This window comes from Falco cherrug, chromosome 7 (assembly GCF_023634085.1).
Source record: "Falco cherrug isolate bFalChe1 chromosome 7, bFalChe1.pri, whole genome shotgun sequence".
Taxonomy (NCBI): Eukaryota; Metazoa; Chordata; class Aves; order Falconiformes; family Falconidae; genus Falco; species Falco cherrug.
The window spans coordinates 20,438,077-20,456,751 of NC_073703.1; the positions used below are offsets into that span (position 1 = coordinate 20,438,077).

The following is an 18,675-nucleotide window of genomic DNA, read 5'->3' on the forward strand; positions in this document are numbered from 1 at the left end:
CTCAAGGAACTGGTCCCAGTGGAAGTGTTGCCTGAGCAAATACAACATGGTTGCTACTGTAAGGCAATAATGAAGATCAATACTCATGTTTTATAAACGTTTGCATGCCGTTGGAAAATCGTGTTTCCCTTCTGTATTAGTTTTGCTGAATTAAGTAGATGTGTTTCACAATGATAGAGCAGGTTTTGGGGAAGCCAGATATGCATGAGGAGACGTTCTAAGTTCCCAATTTTTTTAATCATGTCCTATAATAGCAATAATATCTAAGGTAACTTTTTCTTACATACAGCAAAGCAATACTTACTTTCTTTGTAAAGAGCTGTGAAGGCAGTAGTTCACCTTCTCTCTAGGCAGAACTTTTAATCCTTTTCTCTGGCTACCTACGTATCTCACACCAGTTTGGAGGGAACTGGTCTAGGGTCTGGGCTCACAGTTAAAATCCTGTTCCAGTCACTGTCAGTATGGTCGTGCTGGGAGACCTCCGCTCAGAAGAGCTGCTGCCTGTGAGGATGACTGTAAGGGGAAATCAGCCCAAGCTTCATCCTAATGAACATTTCTTATGTAAGAACACACAAGGAGTACTAAATATAAAAAGCCTCTATCTCAAATCCCTGAGCTCTGCACCCTTTTAATTACTTTAGCCTTTTAAACTCTTATTTTAGTTTCTGCTTTTAGCAGGGAAATCCCAACCTGCTACTTCCAAATGTTTTTCTCACAGGAATATGTCATTATTCGGTGGCTGTGATTAATTACTGAGTTGTCTTGGACAAATGAAAACCGAGTGCGTATTTGTAGTCAGAAAAGGGTATGTGGTCACTAAATTTGTTTTATTTCAGATATTACCATTTCATTTTTTGTTTCCACCTCCAGTCCATGTTTCTATCAATTGTTTCTTACAGAAAAGAGCGATAAGGTCCCAGAAGGAAGAACCTTCAAGAACATTTTACAACAGTTTCTATTCACCGCTAAGTATGAACTTGCAATAAGTTCTATTATTTCTGAACTCAGCATTAAGAATGAATAAATTAATGTGGCTCAACAGCTAGCAGTCTCATTTTCCTTAAAAGGTTTCTATATGTAAAATAATGTTATTTTACTAAACAATGTACATGACATTGCTACGGTATAATTTCAAAGGACTGTGATACATTTCGGACAGCAAAGACAAACAGAATGAGAAACTTGTTTACGCAAATGTTTTAGAAAATTATTTGTACCTTCGTACAGGTTTTTTTCAAGATACTGTATAAGCAACCCGATTTCTCCTTTTAGGCTTTTTTAAAAATCAAACTAAATAAAAAGCTACAAGTTTTTTAAGTTCCCAGAAAGGCATATTGCTATGGAAGATGTTCCATAAGAACCTTTTAGGTTTAAACTGAGAGTTTTAGGAATGCTCACACAATCAAGTAACCGGATTGACTGTACTTCCTTTAAGTGCCTTGGAAAAAATCACTATTACTGAAGTCTGTGTACAATTGCGGAGGAAGAGAACTTCCTAGGGAAAAAAGATAATATAACGTATGTTAGTAATGCTTATCTGGCAGATATTTTGATAGTTCAGATGAGATATTAGAAAAACCCTCCTAGCTGTAAGGACCCATAGAAGCCATGAAGCATATTTCAAGGCAGTGATGATTTACATTTTTTTTCCTGAGGAGATATTCCAGGACTGTATGTTGCTCTTCACTAGGTGAGCGTGCTTTCCCCCCTCACCCCCCACCGCCCATATATCACCAGCTGACTGGAAGAGCTCATCCTCGGTACCCGGAGCCTCAGCCTTTGCTCCTCCTCAGTTTCAAAGCGAGCCAGACTCTGCTTCGCCGGCACATGAGTAAAGCGCCTGCGTCCTATTACAGTGGCCACACCACGCTGCACTTCTGTGACAAAGAAGGCTGCAGGAGACCCGTGAGAGGTAATTTTAATAGCAGGCTGCCAGGGTAATTAAATTCAGGTCTCAGGCATGGCTGGTGTGAATCCAAGCTGTTGCCATTGGTTGAGCATCCTTATTTTAAGGCAAAAAAAAGAGTACAAATCCTGTTTGTACGGGACGTTCCAAACCTAAGCATTATAGGATTCTTAAACTGGATGCTGCTTACTTTAAAACCTTATGCTAAGCACTTATTTTAATTAAGATAAAGCTTTCCACTGAAACAAAGACCAAGCCAAAGTGCCTCCAACCCATGCTTCGTTAGCTTTGTTTGCTATCATTTCTTTACGTATTTTGCCATTGTAGAGATGAACTGTTCTCTTCTTTAAGAAACAGAAGGGGCCCATCCCAAAATTCCTTCTTGCTGGGGTCATTGGTCAGTTTGGAGAGTTTTTCAGACTTTTATTTATTGGTCAAACTGGAAACAACCAGAAGCATAATAGTTTTATTGATCAAACTAGCTGAGGATGTCCCTTTCCCCCATCTCCCCAAACAGCTAAAAACATGCACCGAATTCTGCCTGAATTGGAATAAAAAAAACCCAAAACATGCTGAATTAATTTGTTTCACTTCACTTTGTGATGTCTGTTAGTTCTAAATCAGTAAATTGCTTTCTGGTGTCTAAAAATACCTTTAGTTCTTAGCCAAGACTGAGGTTGTCTCTGCTGCTTTTGGCACCTGCTTAGATATATGTGTGGATATTCCTAATGTGAAGGAAGAAAAATTGGCTACAGGTTTGGTTTGGTTTGGTTTGTTCTTAGTTAAGAAGGCCTTTTGGGTTGGTTTTTTTCTGTCGGATATTTTTTTTGTTTGCTAGTGGCTCTTGATATGTATCAGAAGATCCCAGTGATCGGCACAAGGTCAGTTTTCATCTAACTCCACCACGTTAGGTGACTGAGACACCCTCCTTGCTGTGTCTGTCGTGGCAGTGTTTCCCCTGATATCTGATCTTCAAAAAAACCCCCAAAACGTGGTATGAGATAATACATGATTTTCATCATTTATATAAGTAGCAGCATCCTTTATATGAACAGCTACGTATTAGTTTACCATTAGCTGAACAAATATCTAAGGCCTAAAAGAGAAAGATTGTTCCTCAAGTCTACAAGAATAATTGTTTTAAGAATTTCAGTACAATTGTCAGAGAGAGAAAAATACAAATAATCATTGTTGCTTAGAACCGCCTGTCTTACTGAAGAGAATCACTACCCATAAAATTATCGTAATGATTCTTCTCAGGCTTGAAATAAGATGTTCTACGCTTATCCCTAAACCACGAAAACTGATGACGTTTAAGAGATGGTTTGGGGGGTGTCTCAAGGGTTGCAGGGGCTCAGGAGGATTTATAGCACTTCTCTCAGCATGGAAAAATGTTTTATAATGGACATCTCTCAGCAGGGTCTTGGGAGCTCTGCAGAGATAATTGCTTTTCAGCACTCTGCACTAAGTACTCTGTAAGGGTGTAATCATACCTGCCGTGTGCACAGGAGTGAAGGGACTGGGAAAATGAATGCATTTAATCTCACCTGCCAGGAAAGTCTTTCTGTCCTTATCATCACACAGAAGTTACTCAAAGGTTTTCTTTGTATTTTCCCCTTGTAGGGGTGAAAGCAGTCATTCCCCCATTCCCCCCCAGCTTTTTCCTGTCTAATGCAATTTCAGTTTGGAATAAGGCAAATAATATATAGCGACTGTAAACACATCTTTACTTTATACTTAGTCGTGACTTGACTTTTTCCTTTCTCACTCCATATTCCATTCCATTCTATTTTCCATTACCATTATCCCATTTTCACCCTCTCTGTTACTTTTCCCATGACTCCCATCTCTGTCCATCTGTTTCTCTATTCTTTCCCTCGTCCCTTTTCTAGTCCTATCCATTCCATCCTTGTTACCCTTATAGTTGTTCTTAGAAATTCAGCCTCTTTCTTGGCCTTTTCCAGCCCCCCTGTTCTGCCTTCTCCTGTCCAGGTTCCCCTTTCTCAAAATCCCCCTTCCTTCCTCAGGAAATCTTTTAGAATCCCATTTGTTGTCCCTCTTGAAACCCGAAGAACACCTGAAGGAGGAAAACCTAAGCACTTTCCCCAGCTTTCAAGTGAAGTCGTTCTGTCAGACTGTCAGACAGCCTAAGGAGCCAGACGACGTTACGGAATCAGCCATCTGCCAGAGGCTCTGCGCATACACCTTTGTGACCTCTCTCTTTCTTTTCCCCTACTGCTTTTCCCAGTTGCTTCACTCAAAGTTTCTCCTTGCTGAACGAGGAAGACGACAGGACTGGCGGCTGTGCTGCTCCATGCCCTGCCTGCAAGCCTGTGAAGGTGCGGCACAGGGAACATCGCCCTCGCATGAAGCAGGCGTGTGGCCAGACCTAAGGGTGCTTCTACTACATACGCTACAGGTGGTCAGCTCGGGCTGGAAGTGTTCAGTAACTAAATGCATGAGCAACTAAGGAGTGGCAGGGATGGGTTCAGCACCAGCGTGGCAATACACCTTACTGGGGCTTCTCAGCACCGAACCCTGCCGTATGGCATCCTTTACCGGAGCATTTTACGTTTTAAATCAGCTGCTACCTCCTGTGAGCTGTACAATACTAAACATGGATTAAAACATGGACGGCATGCTGCAGAAATAGGTTTTATATAATTGATAAAGCCATGAAAGAACAGATCGTCTCTGCCAGCTGCCACACCAGCTGAAATAGACTGACGGTAATTACACCAGTCATGAAACTCCACTAGCACTGAAAAACATTACCCAGCCAAAAAATGTAAAAGCATGCTGACAGCAATGCTAAAAAGTCATGGGAGTGTCTCTTACAGCTCCTTGAAAGACCCACTGTAAAAAAAAAAAGAAAAAAGAAAAAAGAAAGAAGCTAAAAACCCCAGGCCAAATGCCAGAGAGCTTGTAATTATAATAATTTCCAATATTGCTGTTTTCATCTCGTTGAACAGACTACACGAGACACCGTTCCTCACGGTGCACTGCATTTTGTATCACTAAAAATCTCCGGGGAATCAGGAGAATAAGGTAACAGTTAGTTTGACAAGGTGTTTATGGTCTGCCTCAAAGGTCTTTCCTTCTTTATTTTTAGAAGGGTTGGTGTTCAGCTGAAATGCTCAACAGTTTAAAGAAGGGAAAGCGGGACTTCCACCAAGGCTCATCCTTACTCAGCAAAGAGAATTAGTCTATTTACTGCCATACATTGCAACTATAAACTGTAGCTGTTCATTTATCTATAACTATCTGTAGTCATATTTACAGTGATAATTACTAGCATTTTATTTTCTGCTAATGCAAAAAGTAGTCATAAGCTTTGATAATACGTAATAAATAAATAATACTCTCTGGATGATGCAAATTTACCATGAGGTCAAAAAAAGGCTGAACCATAACAAATAGATGTATTAGTTACCACGTATGAAATGCAGTATCAGGACAATTTACGGATGGCAGATTATAAATACTGCTGCCCATGTTAGATGGGATATTCTGCTCCTCATCTGGCTCCATCTCTTGGGAGTTCTAGTGGCACGTTAAGGACATCTGCTTATGTTAAAAGAAAAAGAATCCATTTCCTGGAGATACTATCGTTGCCCTCACATTAAAAGGTAGTAACGCTGTCTTACGATTTCGGGAAGAAATAGGTGCCTCATGGTTTGTATTGTTAGAAAAACAAATTATATACTAATTGAAAACAAACAAATGTAGAGTGCTACATTTATCTTTATTAAAATACCTCCTACAGTTTCAGCTTATTTCTTTAGTTAGCCATGATATTTCTGAACTCTGATCTTATACACCAAGACACAAGTTCAATAACCATTTTCTCTTTCCATCTTCTAAGTTGTTTAAGAAAATACTGAACAGTACTACATCAAAGAAACATTCTTTTGAGTCTCCCTCTGCTCTTTATCTCTTTATGCCATGTAGATGGCAATATATCAGAAATAAGTACACTCCCAGAAATTTTTTAGTCTGCTTGTATCTCTTGTTTCTAGATCATATAATCTAGAAAATATTATATGACCAAAAAAAGCCTTATTTAAGTCAATGTGTGTTGCTTCTGTGCCATGGACAAATATATGCCGTCACAAAACAATTGATTTGATACAATTTACTTTTGATAAATCTGTGCTCTTACTCATCTCCACTTACCAACTGCCTACAAAGGGTTCATCTGGTTTGATCTTTCTGACAGTTAAAATCACCTACAATCCTTGCTCTGTTCCGCTACTGAAAAAAAAGACTAAATATTACCTTTGTAAAGTCTGGAAGGACAGTGTAAGGTCACTTCAACCATTTTTCCAAATACTATAAGATTAATTTCCTAGTTCAGCTATATCAAGCTTAAGTAAGCACTTTATAAATGGTTTGTTATTTAACAACACTTGAGGTCTTACTATTTTTCAACTGCTGTTAGCTGCGTACAGTGGAGTTTTTTAGTTAAAACTAAAGCAAAAAAGTCACTAAAATTTCCTGTTCAAAACTTCTCATACGAATGGAAATTTAAGGGCTTTATGTAAGTATGATGAAAGTCTAAGAGATCTTGGGAGATTATTATCCTAAATGTTGGGACCCATGTATAAATAACATCTATTTAATTTTAAATTATTTTTAAAAATAACTTCTCATGAAGACCGCCTCATTATTGAATATGTGTATTCCTAGAAGATGAGGCTGGTCATTGCTGTGATCTCCAGATGCTTCTTTAATATAAATAATTAATAATTTACTTTAGACAAAGAGGATAGTAGTTCAGATGTGATTTATGGAAAAACTGGAGGTTACACATTAAAAATGGCAAGATATGAACAGCTCAGTCAAAGCAGGAAATGACTTCCCTGTCAGACCATAAATTTGCGTACTGAAACTGTTTCAGGGAAAGTCTGAAAGACTTTTGGATATTTTCCTAAATTGAATTATAGATCTCAGCAACATGCAGACATTTTCCAATACATTAAATAAGCAAAACTGGTGTCAGTATTAATATATTGGCGAATGGCAAGTGTTCCAGCAATAGCAGATCTAACACTGCTCTTTCTGACTATTCCACAGGAGAGAACTTATCCAAATTTAGCAGTTTCCCACTAACAGGATAAAAGCCCAGTCTGACTCAACATTATTCTTAAAAGAGTTTTAATCATAACTTACCTGTGTGTCTGCATTTAAAACTTTGATTCTCTGTGTGGAGATGAATAGATCCACTTCAGTCAAGGCCTGGGAATCTCCCTCTGAAGTCTAAAAGACAGATGCTTTGTTACAAAGGGAATTTTCATTTCCTCTTTAGAGTGACAAATTCACTGAATGCTTCAAGCATAACATGATGTGAGGCAACCGCACTACTAAACCACTGCAAACACAGTTTTTCAAAGGTGTTTCTGAATACATGCGAAGAATGCCTTTATTGCATGGAAAGAGTAACGCATATTCTGATTTTGTGGGCAAGAGTAAATTTTCGGACCCCGTGGGACTGACAGCTCAAGTACTAACATTCTCTGTTTATAGGCAGAACAGGAGAAAGAGTACAGCTGTTTCTTCCCCACTGTCCCATCGATGCACCGGACTGGAGAAAGTAGGAGAACTGAGAAAGTGACTTACTCCCCATTAGCTGCTTAGCCCTTGCCATCATCAGTGAGCTCACCAAAAAATAGTGCAAGCTGGTGCTCAGGGCTGCGGTGGGGTTTAGGGTTTTTTTTTTAGATTTCTGAAAAACAAGGAACTGAGCACTGAGCTAGTATTTCACAGCACAGAAAGCCATCAGATGACTTTTAGACCTCAGCTTCTGAGCACTGCTCACTAGAGAAACAGTTCCGCATCCCATTAGAAACCGCGGTCCCAAAGCAAGCCGGATTACAGCACAATGCCACACGGTTCCCCAAGGGTGACTGCTGGCTCTGCCCCCGTGAGAAAAACAGGACAGCGAGTGGCAAAGCAGCTGCTGCCTCTCACGGACACATCATCCAAGAGCCAGACCAATACTCTGAGTTCCAGCAGGAACCTATTTATTCCTCCAGGCTCCTTGTCCACGGTGCTCTACGGCAAATGGGTATTTAGCAGCACCCACAGCCTGTATCACCCTCTGCTAAAGGCAGGCATCAGTCTCCAGGTCAGAGACAGGCTCTTTGATGAAACAGTGCAAAGAAGAATGATGTATTTGCTGCTCTTTTCTGTACTTACAAAGGCTTAGCTGTGCCTACAATTCATTCAGATTGATTTTATTTGGATTAAGTCCCATCCAGCAAAACACAAAGCAAGCACATCCTCTGGCAGAGATTACTTGCATTGCTTTCATCCAAGACCATCACAAAGAGCAAGATTAATTTTAGTGATATTTGTCAACTGTATGTAGTTAACTGAAGTACACTTTTTAACCAAATGAAATGTCTCCGGTATGAATTGTTCCAGCTACTACCTGGTAAATCTATTTATTTTTAAGTATTGATAATAATTTAATAAAATATACAGTAAGTCGCTGGCACAGGAAATACCTCTTACTGCTTCGGTTAGCAAAATAAAAATAATCATTACATTAAAAAAAAATTTCCCAGATAACATTGGCTATGTATCTGGACGAAACAAATCACAGGTATTCAACCGAAGAAGAGCAGCAGACAGCCACTCCAGCATATGAACAATGAAGAAAATGAGTTCATTTTATTCCATCCACTGTTCTACTACTTCACAAAGAAGAAACCAAAATCACACTTTATGAGGACCCATAATGAAAGACACAACACTCCATGGAGAACAAGTACAACAAAAATGTAAGGAAACATTAGCAGTCAAGAAAAACAGTTTACACACCGCTTTTTTCTTGATTTTAGCCGCCTTTTGCATCCTCTGAGGAGTAGCATAAAAAAAGAATGCAGACAGATGTACACACAAAGAAAGAGAAAAGACAGTGTGGGAAGTCAGGGAAACCTTTTGACTATGAATCCAGACTGTTAAAAGTTAAAGTCTGGGGGCAGTGGGAGAAGGATGTGCAAGAGAGAAACACTTGTTTGTATCTTATGCAAATCTCAAGCATAATTGGATTTAATGGCATTATGCATGTTGTCAATAGGTTACAAAAAAATCGGTACCAGAGTGTTGTCTGTTAACAGCTGCTCATAACATTTATCCTGCCAAATATAGAGCAGTCTAAAATGACAGTACATGTGCTATTTTAAACTCAGGCTTTTCTGTCCATATTAATCATGCCTACAGGTAATTGTTGAATAAAATGTAACTCAAGCTCTATTCTGTGACTATCTCAAGTAGTCAAGTATCCCTGATAGATTAGGATTGTTATTAATACATTAAACAGTTTTCAGGGAGTTAACTGCAATCAACAATTACTTACGGCTTGAGACATCACAATATGCTAAGTAGAAATTCAAAGGTTTGGAAAATTTAAAGAACTGGACTTTTCTTTGCCTTCCATCTGTTTCTAAATGCCAAATCAATCATGACAGCCTCTTGCTAAGTAAATGATTTTCCCAAACTGGTTTCCTTCAAAACCAGGCTATTTTTACCAATTAAATACTTTATTGACTAAGCACATGATTCTCCTCTTAGCATTTAAATCTACCTCTTTCTAACCATGTGTTTATTCAGATGAGGCATTTACAGCATATCCACAAACAATTATAAAAAAAGCCCCTCCTACTTAGATTATTAACCAAAAACATTTTTACACAGCTGTATGAAGCAGTCTATGCTACATTATTTACCCAGAAACTGTTCACTGTAAGTAACACCAAATCCAAACACAATAGTAATGAATCTTCTCGTCCTAAAAAATTAATAATTCAATCTATTGAGAGTAATTTTCACAATGAATGACATAAGAGGAAAACCAGAGCCAAACAAATATCCTGTGCTTTGCCACTGGAATATCTCCTAATTGCAGTCTGCAATTTGTCTTTAATTCTTGAATTCTTCATACAGCTTCCAAATATTTTGAATGGACTCCGGAATAATTTATATTTTGTTCTTCAGGGATTCTGTAGTGTCTTCATAATAAGCACTGGAAACTAATGGTATTTGCCGTACTAGATCTATACTCACATGAGCGTACTGCAGAGTAAGTCTGAAGCTGCAGACCCCGTACTGTTTAGAGATCAACTGTCAAAAGATCAGCCGGTATTTACACACCATAACCCCTACCTTGACACGGCTCACCGCCTCCTGGGCCTGCATCATGCGGATGTTTTTGGAAGGGTTGCGCTCGGAGAGCAGCTGCGTGGAGCCCAGGTAGTTGGCTGCAAAGATGATTCCATCGATGAGGTCTTCAGGTTCACAAGGTCCTGGAACTGACAGGAGACATTTCCAGTTACCGCCTTCCACAAGAGGGTAGAGGGACGAGAAGCTGAATGAAGGATATCGAGGCTTGAACAATGGTTTTAATACCTTTGCTAATATGAAAGAAGTGAAGAAATACAGGGCAAAAAAAATCATGGTTTTCCCTACAATTATTTCCCCCCAAAAACATATTAACTGATCATACAGTATTTAAAACATTGCATAATGGTTTGACCGTGGAATTCTAGAGGAAAATCATTGGAAATTTTTTCCTGTGCTGCACTGATAAAAACACTGGAATTACTTGCAAGTTTCAGAAATGCTGATATTCCCTTATCGTAACTTTTACTGGGTTTATATACTGTTACAGTGCACGAGCTGAACTTCTGCTTGAACACAGATTTGAGCTTCCACATTTTTTTGAGATTTTTGTAGAAGGACAGAGTCCTTCTCTCTGGCATTCTCTCTGGCAAACAGCTGATGAACAACGGGCACAACACTGTACTCTGCTTCAGCAGAGGCCCACCATGACACTTAACAGCTCAGGAAGTTTGGGCAAGAAGGAAAGTAGGCACCTCGATGCTGTTTAGTCAAGTGTAAGTCCTGAATTCAGAGACTGATAGCAAAATACAGTTCCCAGGCTGGTACAGATTGTATAAACCGAGAGCTGGAGAAACGTGCTTCAGCACAGGGCTCAGTAAAATGTTCACAGTACCTAATAAATGGCATCTGCACAACATGGCACACAGCCTTTTCCCCTGGAAGCAGGGAAGCCACAGAAGGCAATTACGGAAGAGGAGCACATGGGAAGAGTATGAAAAATGTAATGTTAAAAGAGAGAGGAAAATAGTGGAACTGAAAAACTTCTTGATATTCTTTACATCTCTGCCTCCATTCAACAGAATGCCTTTGCATACACTTAGTATTCATTACACAGTGACTTTGGTGAGACTTTATTAACATTATTGTTAACATTAACTTGTATATTGCAAGTTGTTTCTTCCTAAGGATGAAAAAGGGGGAGGGGGGAAGAAGAAAATAAAGGAAAGTACTGGGGCCACGCTCATCATCCTCTTTATTCAGCTGTTAAGCTTTATATCTAGCTTGATTAGATCAACAGTAAAGAACAGTCATTCCAGGGTTTGGCTGAAATCTCTTGACAGTGAATATTTTCTGATTCTCCACAGTTTTACAAAAGACATTTGCTTTGAGCGGTATCAACTTGCCAAGCTGCTAACACATTTTTTGAAGTACATCAGTCTCATGTGTGAGGAGAAAAATGACACTGGTGGGAGACGCTAATTAAAAAAAAGGGTTTATCATGCAGTGCATTAGTTCAACTTATTTACAATCAATTGAATGTGAAAGATTAATATGTGGAGAAGGAAGAACATACAGGAAGCTATGCTGATGAAACTTACTGAAATAGTGATTTGCACATATATCTTTTAGTGAGCATTACTATCTCCCATTTACCTGTTCTAATTTAGAAAAAGTCTTCCAACAGAAGATAAATTAAAAGAAGTGACTTTCTTCTTCAAGCAATATTGCTGACACCTACACCTCTGTGGAGACCTCATGTTTGCCTGCTGGAGATGTCAACCTCCAGCAAAAAAACAGCAGTCTTCGTAACTCAGTAATCAAACCATATAAACTTACACATATATTTATACCAGTCCTGCACTCTTCAGAGACCTGATATTAACAATGCTCACGCAAAATGCAGCTATTTGTTTTGCTAGCTAACACTAGTTTCAAGCTTCAAAAGGATAATTATATACCACAGGAGGACACATTTTGCTTTAGATCACATCTATACAAATCCAGTAATGGTTTGGATCTTCACTATAACTCAGAATAGAATTCTGTGGAATTTAACATTCTCAAAGTATTGGGAAAGAATAAAAACATTTCATTACAATCTCCATGACAGCATGAAAACCCTCAAGGAAATCCTTGGGAAGCTATTAATTTAAAAAATCACTGGAACTTTTCATGAAGGCCAAGTCTTTCAATACCTCAAAAAATGATCCTTGTTCCTGCAGCACTAACTCACTGAATGAAATCAAAGAAAATGAAAATTCCACAAGAACTCCATTTACTGTATCTCTGCTCCTCTTTGCTTACATCTTTGCACCATTACATTTTTCAGCAGATGGATGATGTATTGTATATGATGCCTCTTCTGATAATGTTATTTGTATGTCTTTTCAGGCCTAAACCTTAAGTCTCATACATTTGTACTTCTTTCAGCATGAAACAAAATATTAATGTTGCATGATATTGACATCTTGTTTCCAGGGTAGCAAAGAAGGAAATTAATTAAAGATGTGAATTTAATGTTAAGTTAGCAAAACTTCATTAGATACCTGCAGCAAGACGCTCATGCAAAATTAAAGTGGCTTGAATTTTGTTTTCCTTCATTCACTTCAGGCTAAATTGAATAAAGGTTGCTTTAACTCTGGAATATGCTTACCCACATAATGTTTAAATCAGTTTAACTAACCTCCTTTAGTAGGTAATTTGGGTGTGTGTGGATGTGTGTGTAAATATTTTGTGTGTCTGAAGACAAATAAAACTGCAATTCTTGGTACAAGTTCTAATACAGTCATTACTACTACTAGCAAAAAAAAAATAAATCTAAGAGCCTGCAGGATTTGTCAACAAGAAAAGTTGTGCTAGTTATTTAAAACATATCAGTCCCTTAATCAACTTCCTTTCTATCTTAGAAGCTCTGGCTGAACCCAGGAAAGTTTGTTTTCTCTTCAACTATTTTCAAGAATGTCAAATTTGGCCCACTTCTGGTTATATCAGTGCTTTGTACATCTCTGTGCAAGACATTTTTGTCTTGATTTCCAAGGCACGGGTAGGCTATGTAAAAGGCACTTTCCTTTCAAAGACACATTTACAGATCTGTTTTTACATATAAGCTGCTGGCATGTCCATATCTTAGGGGTCTGTGAAATTAACAAGTCTTACAAAGGAAACATCAAATTCTTCTTATGACTTGGCTGTTCAGTAGCAACAATGGCGTTTTTAACTAATTTGTCTGAAAAACTTCTTGAACAAGGAAATAACCTAGGGGTTTAAGCAATTCTAGAACCCTGGTTTTATTTATTTGGATTCTTCAAATATTGGGGTTTTTTAGTTGGATATGGTTTCATCATCTCTTCAGAGCATTAGAAAGTTACTTATTGCAGATTCATTATACTAGCAACAAATTCTGCATCATCATGTACAAAAACAACAGCACGTATAAAACGCTTACAGCAATAACTAATACAGAAACACCACTGTCACCTCTGCCCCCCCCCCCCCCCCCCAAAAAAAAAAAAAAAGCATGTTGGGCAGAAAACATTTCCAACATACATCTCCCATCAGGAAGGCAATGTAAGCAATTATCAGGTAAAATAAAACATCTCTTGGAAGGATGGAATGGTATTGAGAATTGTCAGGGTCAAATTGGGTTACCTGAGTGTTTTCTTCCCTTATCTCTGACTGCTTTAAATAATACAGAAATGCAGACTTGGCTGAGGTCCCAGCTCATCAGAGCACTTAAGCATGCCCTTGACTGTAAGCATGGGTAAAGCTTACTGATGAGGAAGGGAAGAAGAAAGAAATAGATTTGAAACTCCAAGATTAGTTCAATGTGAACAGAGATTGGAATTTTATGTTGATTATTGGTGCTTAAACATTAAATAACTATTTCTGAAAAATCTAACTGTACATTTCTGCACTACCTTGCCACCTCGACAGATTACTTGGGTTTCTGCCGATCTATTAATGCAACAAGTATAAACATATTTCTACACTAAGTAGACTAGGTCTAACCCTTTTTAAATTAACTTACCTTTTGCATTCATAAAATAATAAGAATAGTCATTCAATAATTCAGTATAAGTGAATTTAATAACCTGTTAGGAACACATTTTTATATTTATCTAAAATCATGTGTAAACCGAGGATTTAGGTGGGAAACCAAGAAAGAAGCACTTGCAGCTTCCTGCTCAGAACCACCACACTCCACCAGCCACTGAGACCTGAGGGTGCGTGGCACCGCAGCAGATTCTGCATACGGAGGAATGGACACAGGACACACGTCACCTTGCAGAATGGCTATCTAGAAGTTCCGTGTGTTGGCTGCTTTCTTTACTTCAGTATGGTTGTTACTGCTCAAGGGAATGAGATTTGTGGTGATAGGACAAATCGAGAGAACAAAAAGCCAGAACCCCTGAACATGGAACTGATGACCACTACAAGCATGTAGTGGTACCTACTACTGAAACAGTTCTAATACCAAAAGGACACACTTCCAATATTTTTTGTGCCTGTTAACCAATTCGGTTTTGTGTCCACATTGCACATGAAAAATATTATGTATTAACAGAGATACAGATATAGCTATAAGGAGTCATGCTGAAAATTAATTGCCTGAACAGTTGAATAGAACCATAATGTGGTTGTGGTATTGCTGTCAAGGCTCAGGGAAGAGCAGAGAGCGTTAGCTGGCAGAATCTTTCCTGGTGTGCAGCAGGGTCCTGTTCCTTTTGGGACTCTACACACAAATTAATAATAAAACCTGTGTTTTTCTTTTATTTCAGAGAGCAGTCACGTTAGCTATCATAAGCTCTTAGTGACCTACATATTTGTTTGTATTAGGCAATGCCACATAATACCTGCAACAGGAAAAGCCTAATAGATAGCTTAACCTCACCTACTGTGTGACTATAGAAAAAAATCAGAGAAAGCAAAATGATTGAACTAAACAAAAAGAAGTATTATGCTATCTAAAGGGTATACTGATCTCTTTCCAACAGAATAGTGAGCTGATTGGTAAGGAAAGAAAAAGACATAACCTTTTTATCCCAATAAAATTAAAAGTGTGCAGTTGTACCTGCAAGTGCTGTGAGGGTGTTTTTTCTAGTGTTTTAAAGCTCTGATCATGCTGGCCTCCCTTCACGCTTGTCTGTTATACAATCAGTAGATGCTTATTACAAAGAATCAGCTTGCTTTCTTGTCTCTGCCACTTTTGGGGAATGCATTTAATTTACTTCTGTTTAGGGCCTGTTTGCCGGTGCATGCTAAGTGTTACACGTAATTTCCTTCATTTGTCAATCTGTGTAAACGGGGCAATCTTTTGCTAGAGCAAATTTGCTCTAGCTCTTCAAGGGAATGACTAAAACCAGAAGTTGCTAGTCAAGCTAATGAGATCAGGGAATAGAAGAAAAATGTGCCAGACATTCTACTATTATTCTAAATCTTAGTAGTTTTTCCTCAGTTGAGAATGGCATTAGAAATCAAGTTTTTAACATTTATTTATGGCTTCTGTTGGGGGGAAAAGTGTGTTCGTGGCAGATATAAGGGGTCAGATCCTTAGAAGTTTCCTACTGCCTTTGCTCACTTCACAGAGCGGACGTTGCCTTTGCAGGAAGAGCTGTATGCATTTTCCCCTGTTCAGCTCTCTCAGCTGTCTGTGAGTCAGAGAATGATAATGGTTTTCAGTATAATCCCATTTTATCTCTGTCTACCTTCTTGTGTTAATAAATTGACTTATTTTTCTCCAAACAGAAAATGCGTAATAGCAGTGCAAAGGAGACTGAAGGAACACATGAAAGCATGGCTCTCCTAAAGAGAGGATTGGATTACCAATTCTTTGTCCGATCAGGAGAACCTTTCCGTTTGTGCCGACAACTGAGATTCCCAGAGTGCAATAATGGGCATCATATCAAAGTGATACTGGGGCTGCTCTGAACAGTTGAACGACTCCTTCCTCTGCACAAGGCCACGAAGAACAGCATGCTTTTACATGTTCATATATCTCCACCATGCTGAGGCCCCTCTTACCACCTTTTTTACCCCCTTCCAGATTTGTAGCTGTCTCCATCTTCACTTTAACCCTTCTGCGAGCTCTACCTGCCTCTCCTTTTTATTACCACCAGTCTCCCATTGCCACAGGCGGGGATGAAAATGTTGAATACCTCAAAACTTTTCAGCTGTATTCTCTTCGGTTTGACTGGTTTTTAGAACTGTGATATTTAAAACACATTAAAGCATTTGCTTCCATTTTATCCTACTTTAACTATGGATGATGTGAAACTTACCATCAACAAAACTTGGAAAGGAAGACACTTTCTTTGTCTGTGAAGAAATAAAAATGGTATAGCTGTAACAAAATCATTTTCACAAACTGAAGTGAATTCATATTCATTAACTATCATTTTTAAAAAAATAAAACTTCTCTGTATAACTTCTGCATAGCCACCATTTAGCACACAGTAATTAACCCCCAATCTAACTGTTACATAGTCCTGTTTACCTGGAATCTCAAAGCTTATTAAGCAGATCCCACCACACAGAAAAATAAGGGAGGGTAGGGGAAAAAAACATGAAAATTACCTAGAAGTCAGCTGTCAAATAAGCAATACAAACCAGCAATTCCCAGCTCCAAAACTCTGTCCACTAGATCACATTGCCTATTAATGATAGCCCAAATTTCCAATTAAGAACATCTAACTATTTTACAAAGCAAGATTCTGGGTCAATGAATAAAAAGAACTGTCCCTGATTACACCGCACGTAGCATTACAGTTAATCTCAGCAGGGGTGCTCTTTAAGCTAGAGGTCTCTACTCCCAGTATTTAACAGATACAGCCCTTCCATTTGCTTGGCTTTTGCCAGCCCCCTCAGGTATTCCTGTTTCCAGGAAAGGGGCCGATTTCTTCAGTGTGGGAGAAGGCTTTAGAAACGTGCCTCTTCATTAATAGAACAGACTGCAGGCTAAATATGTTGTATGGCTCTGGGATAACAGCCTTCTGCTTTAAGCCTGAAGTTCATTTCCCTGCGCCTAGCCCCAAGCATAACCTCGGCCGCATTCCTGGATGTCGTCTTTGGTCCAGTCTTCAGTGACAAGAGCAGCTCTGCCTATTGCGGCATCCTTTTCACAGCTGACTGAGCCGGGACACATCTTACCACGGAGGCCACTCAAAAAGATGTGAATCATTTCAGCCCTCAGCACTGAATGATGTACTTGATCTTAGGAGTTATTTAAATATAATTATTCCTGTGTGAACTAAGCAGTCCTTTTGTTTCAAGGGGGGGGGGGGTGGGTGGGGGCAGAAATACATTTCTGTTTTATGCTAATTTTGCTCTCCAATAATCCAAAAAGAGAATTTCTGAAGTGTTCTCCCTATTCGGTATGTCATCATAAAATCTCAGGTTTGAGTACATGCCACGGACAGTTACATAAAATGAATGTGGCAGCAACAAAATCATGGGTATGGTCCAAAGACTTTTCGGAATATGCAGACCTGCTATTTATTGTCAGTTCAGGAAAAGAAACAGAGGGAGAAAGCTGACAACTGAGTGCCTGCTTTCCCTCACAGAAGCATGACCGCAGGAAGACAACCAGCAGAACATCCACACGGCCTACGGTACCCACCTCAGGTGTATTGTTATTGTCAACTGGTCCATTGAGGTCTGAACGCTGCTGCTTCCTTGGCTGCTCTAAACCATTGCACATCTATAAAAAAAAAAAAAGAATTTCAAACCCTTTTTCTTCTGAAAAGCTTCAAAAGTAAAGTTTTCAGTGGAAGGCCATGGTGCAAAGATAGAAAATTTTCACCAGATTACATTCATAACATTTTAATAAAAAAATCATAAAACATTAACATATTAAACTGTATTTAGCGTGTTCTCCATTACTTTACGACAGTCATTGGTCACAAAGCTGTTCTGTGTACTTATTTATATGTAGTTATATGTAGTTATTTATGTGTCAGCAATATTCATTACTGATACTGAAATATCATAACATCATATAATAGTTGGAATTTCCTATTGTAATCTGGCAAACATAAGATTCATATAAAAATTTTGAGCTGTTTAATTATAATAAAATATAAGACATTTCAGTTATCTTTAACTGGTAGTTACACTACTGATTTATATTTAAACTATTCTATCTCAGTGCACATTTTTCATATGAAATTAAGAAGTTGGCATGTTCAAACTGTTCAGAAACCAAAGTCAGATTTTTTAAATGTGATTATTCTCGGTACCAGACAAAATCAAAACAGTCGTAATGGCAACCTCTGATCTGAAACCCAGAATCCTAGCAGTGATCCTGCGTTCACAGGAGATACCTCATGGCATCTCCCTCCTTTTGGGACATGCAAATCTACGGGATGCTGGCAGCACAGCTTCAGGCTTCTGAAGAAATGTCAAAGAGAAAACACAAAACTTTACACAAGGAAAATGCCAAGTCCTTTAAACTATGGAACACTCTTTTAAGTTCAAGTATTCTCAGGGGCAGAATTTCTTCCCCATACCTGACACAGGTCACAAAATACCAGCACCCAGCAGAGGGAGTGCCCATGTCCCATACATACCAGGAAAGTGAAGTTTTCATTGCTCAAAGTTTCAGTGTTAGAAATCTGGAAAACCAAGGTGATTTCTGGAACAAATTT

The 18,675-nt window shown here is 38.7% G+C and overlaps 1 protein-coding gene across 5 annotated transcripts in view; it reads right to left on the reverse strand.

The window, feature by feature from the left end:
* APBA2 (amyloid beta precursor protein binding family A member 2) overlaps nt 1-18,675 on the reverse strand; it is a 106,310-nt gene that overhangs the window by 16,022 nt on the left and 71,613 nt on the right. For 4 of the 5 annotated variants that reach the window (XR_008733223.1, XM_055716597.1, XM_055716598.1 and 1 more), the window contains 5 exons: nt 17,649-17,729; nt 16,312-16,348; nt 10,076-10,221; nt 8,732-8,767; nt 7,079-7,165 (listed from right to left, as the gene is read on the reverse strand). Coding sequence is in view for 4 of the 5 variants with exons in the window: in XM_055716597.1 (XP_055572572.1) it covers nt 7,079-7,165; nt 8,732-8,767; nt 10,076-10,221; nt 16,312-16,348; nt 17,649-17,729 (387 nt within the window). In the remaining variant the exon portion in view is untranslated. The remainder of the gene's footprint in view (nt 1-7,078; nt 7,166-8,731; nt 8,768-10,075; nt 10,222-16,311; nt 16,349-17,648; nt 17,730-18,675) is intronic. The other variant, XM_055716599.1, reaches the window with a different exon arrangement.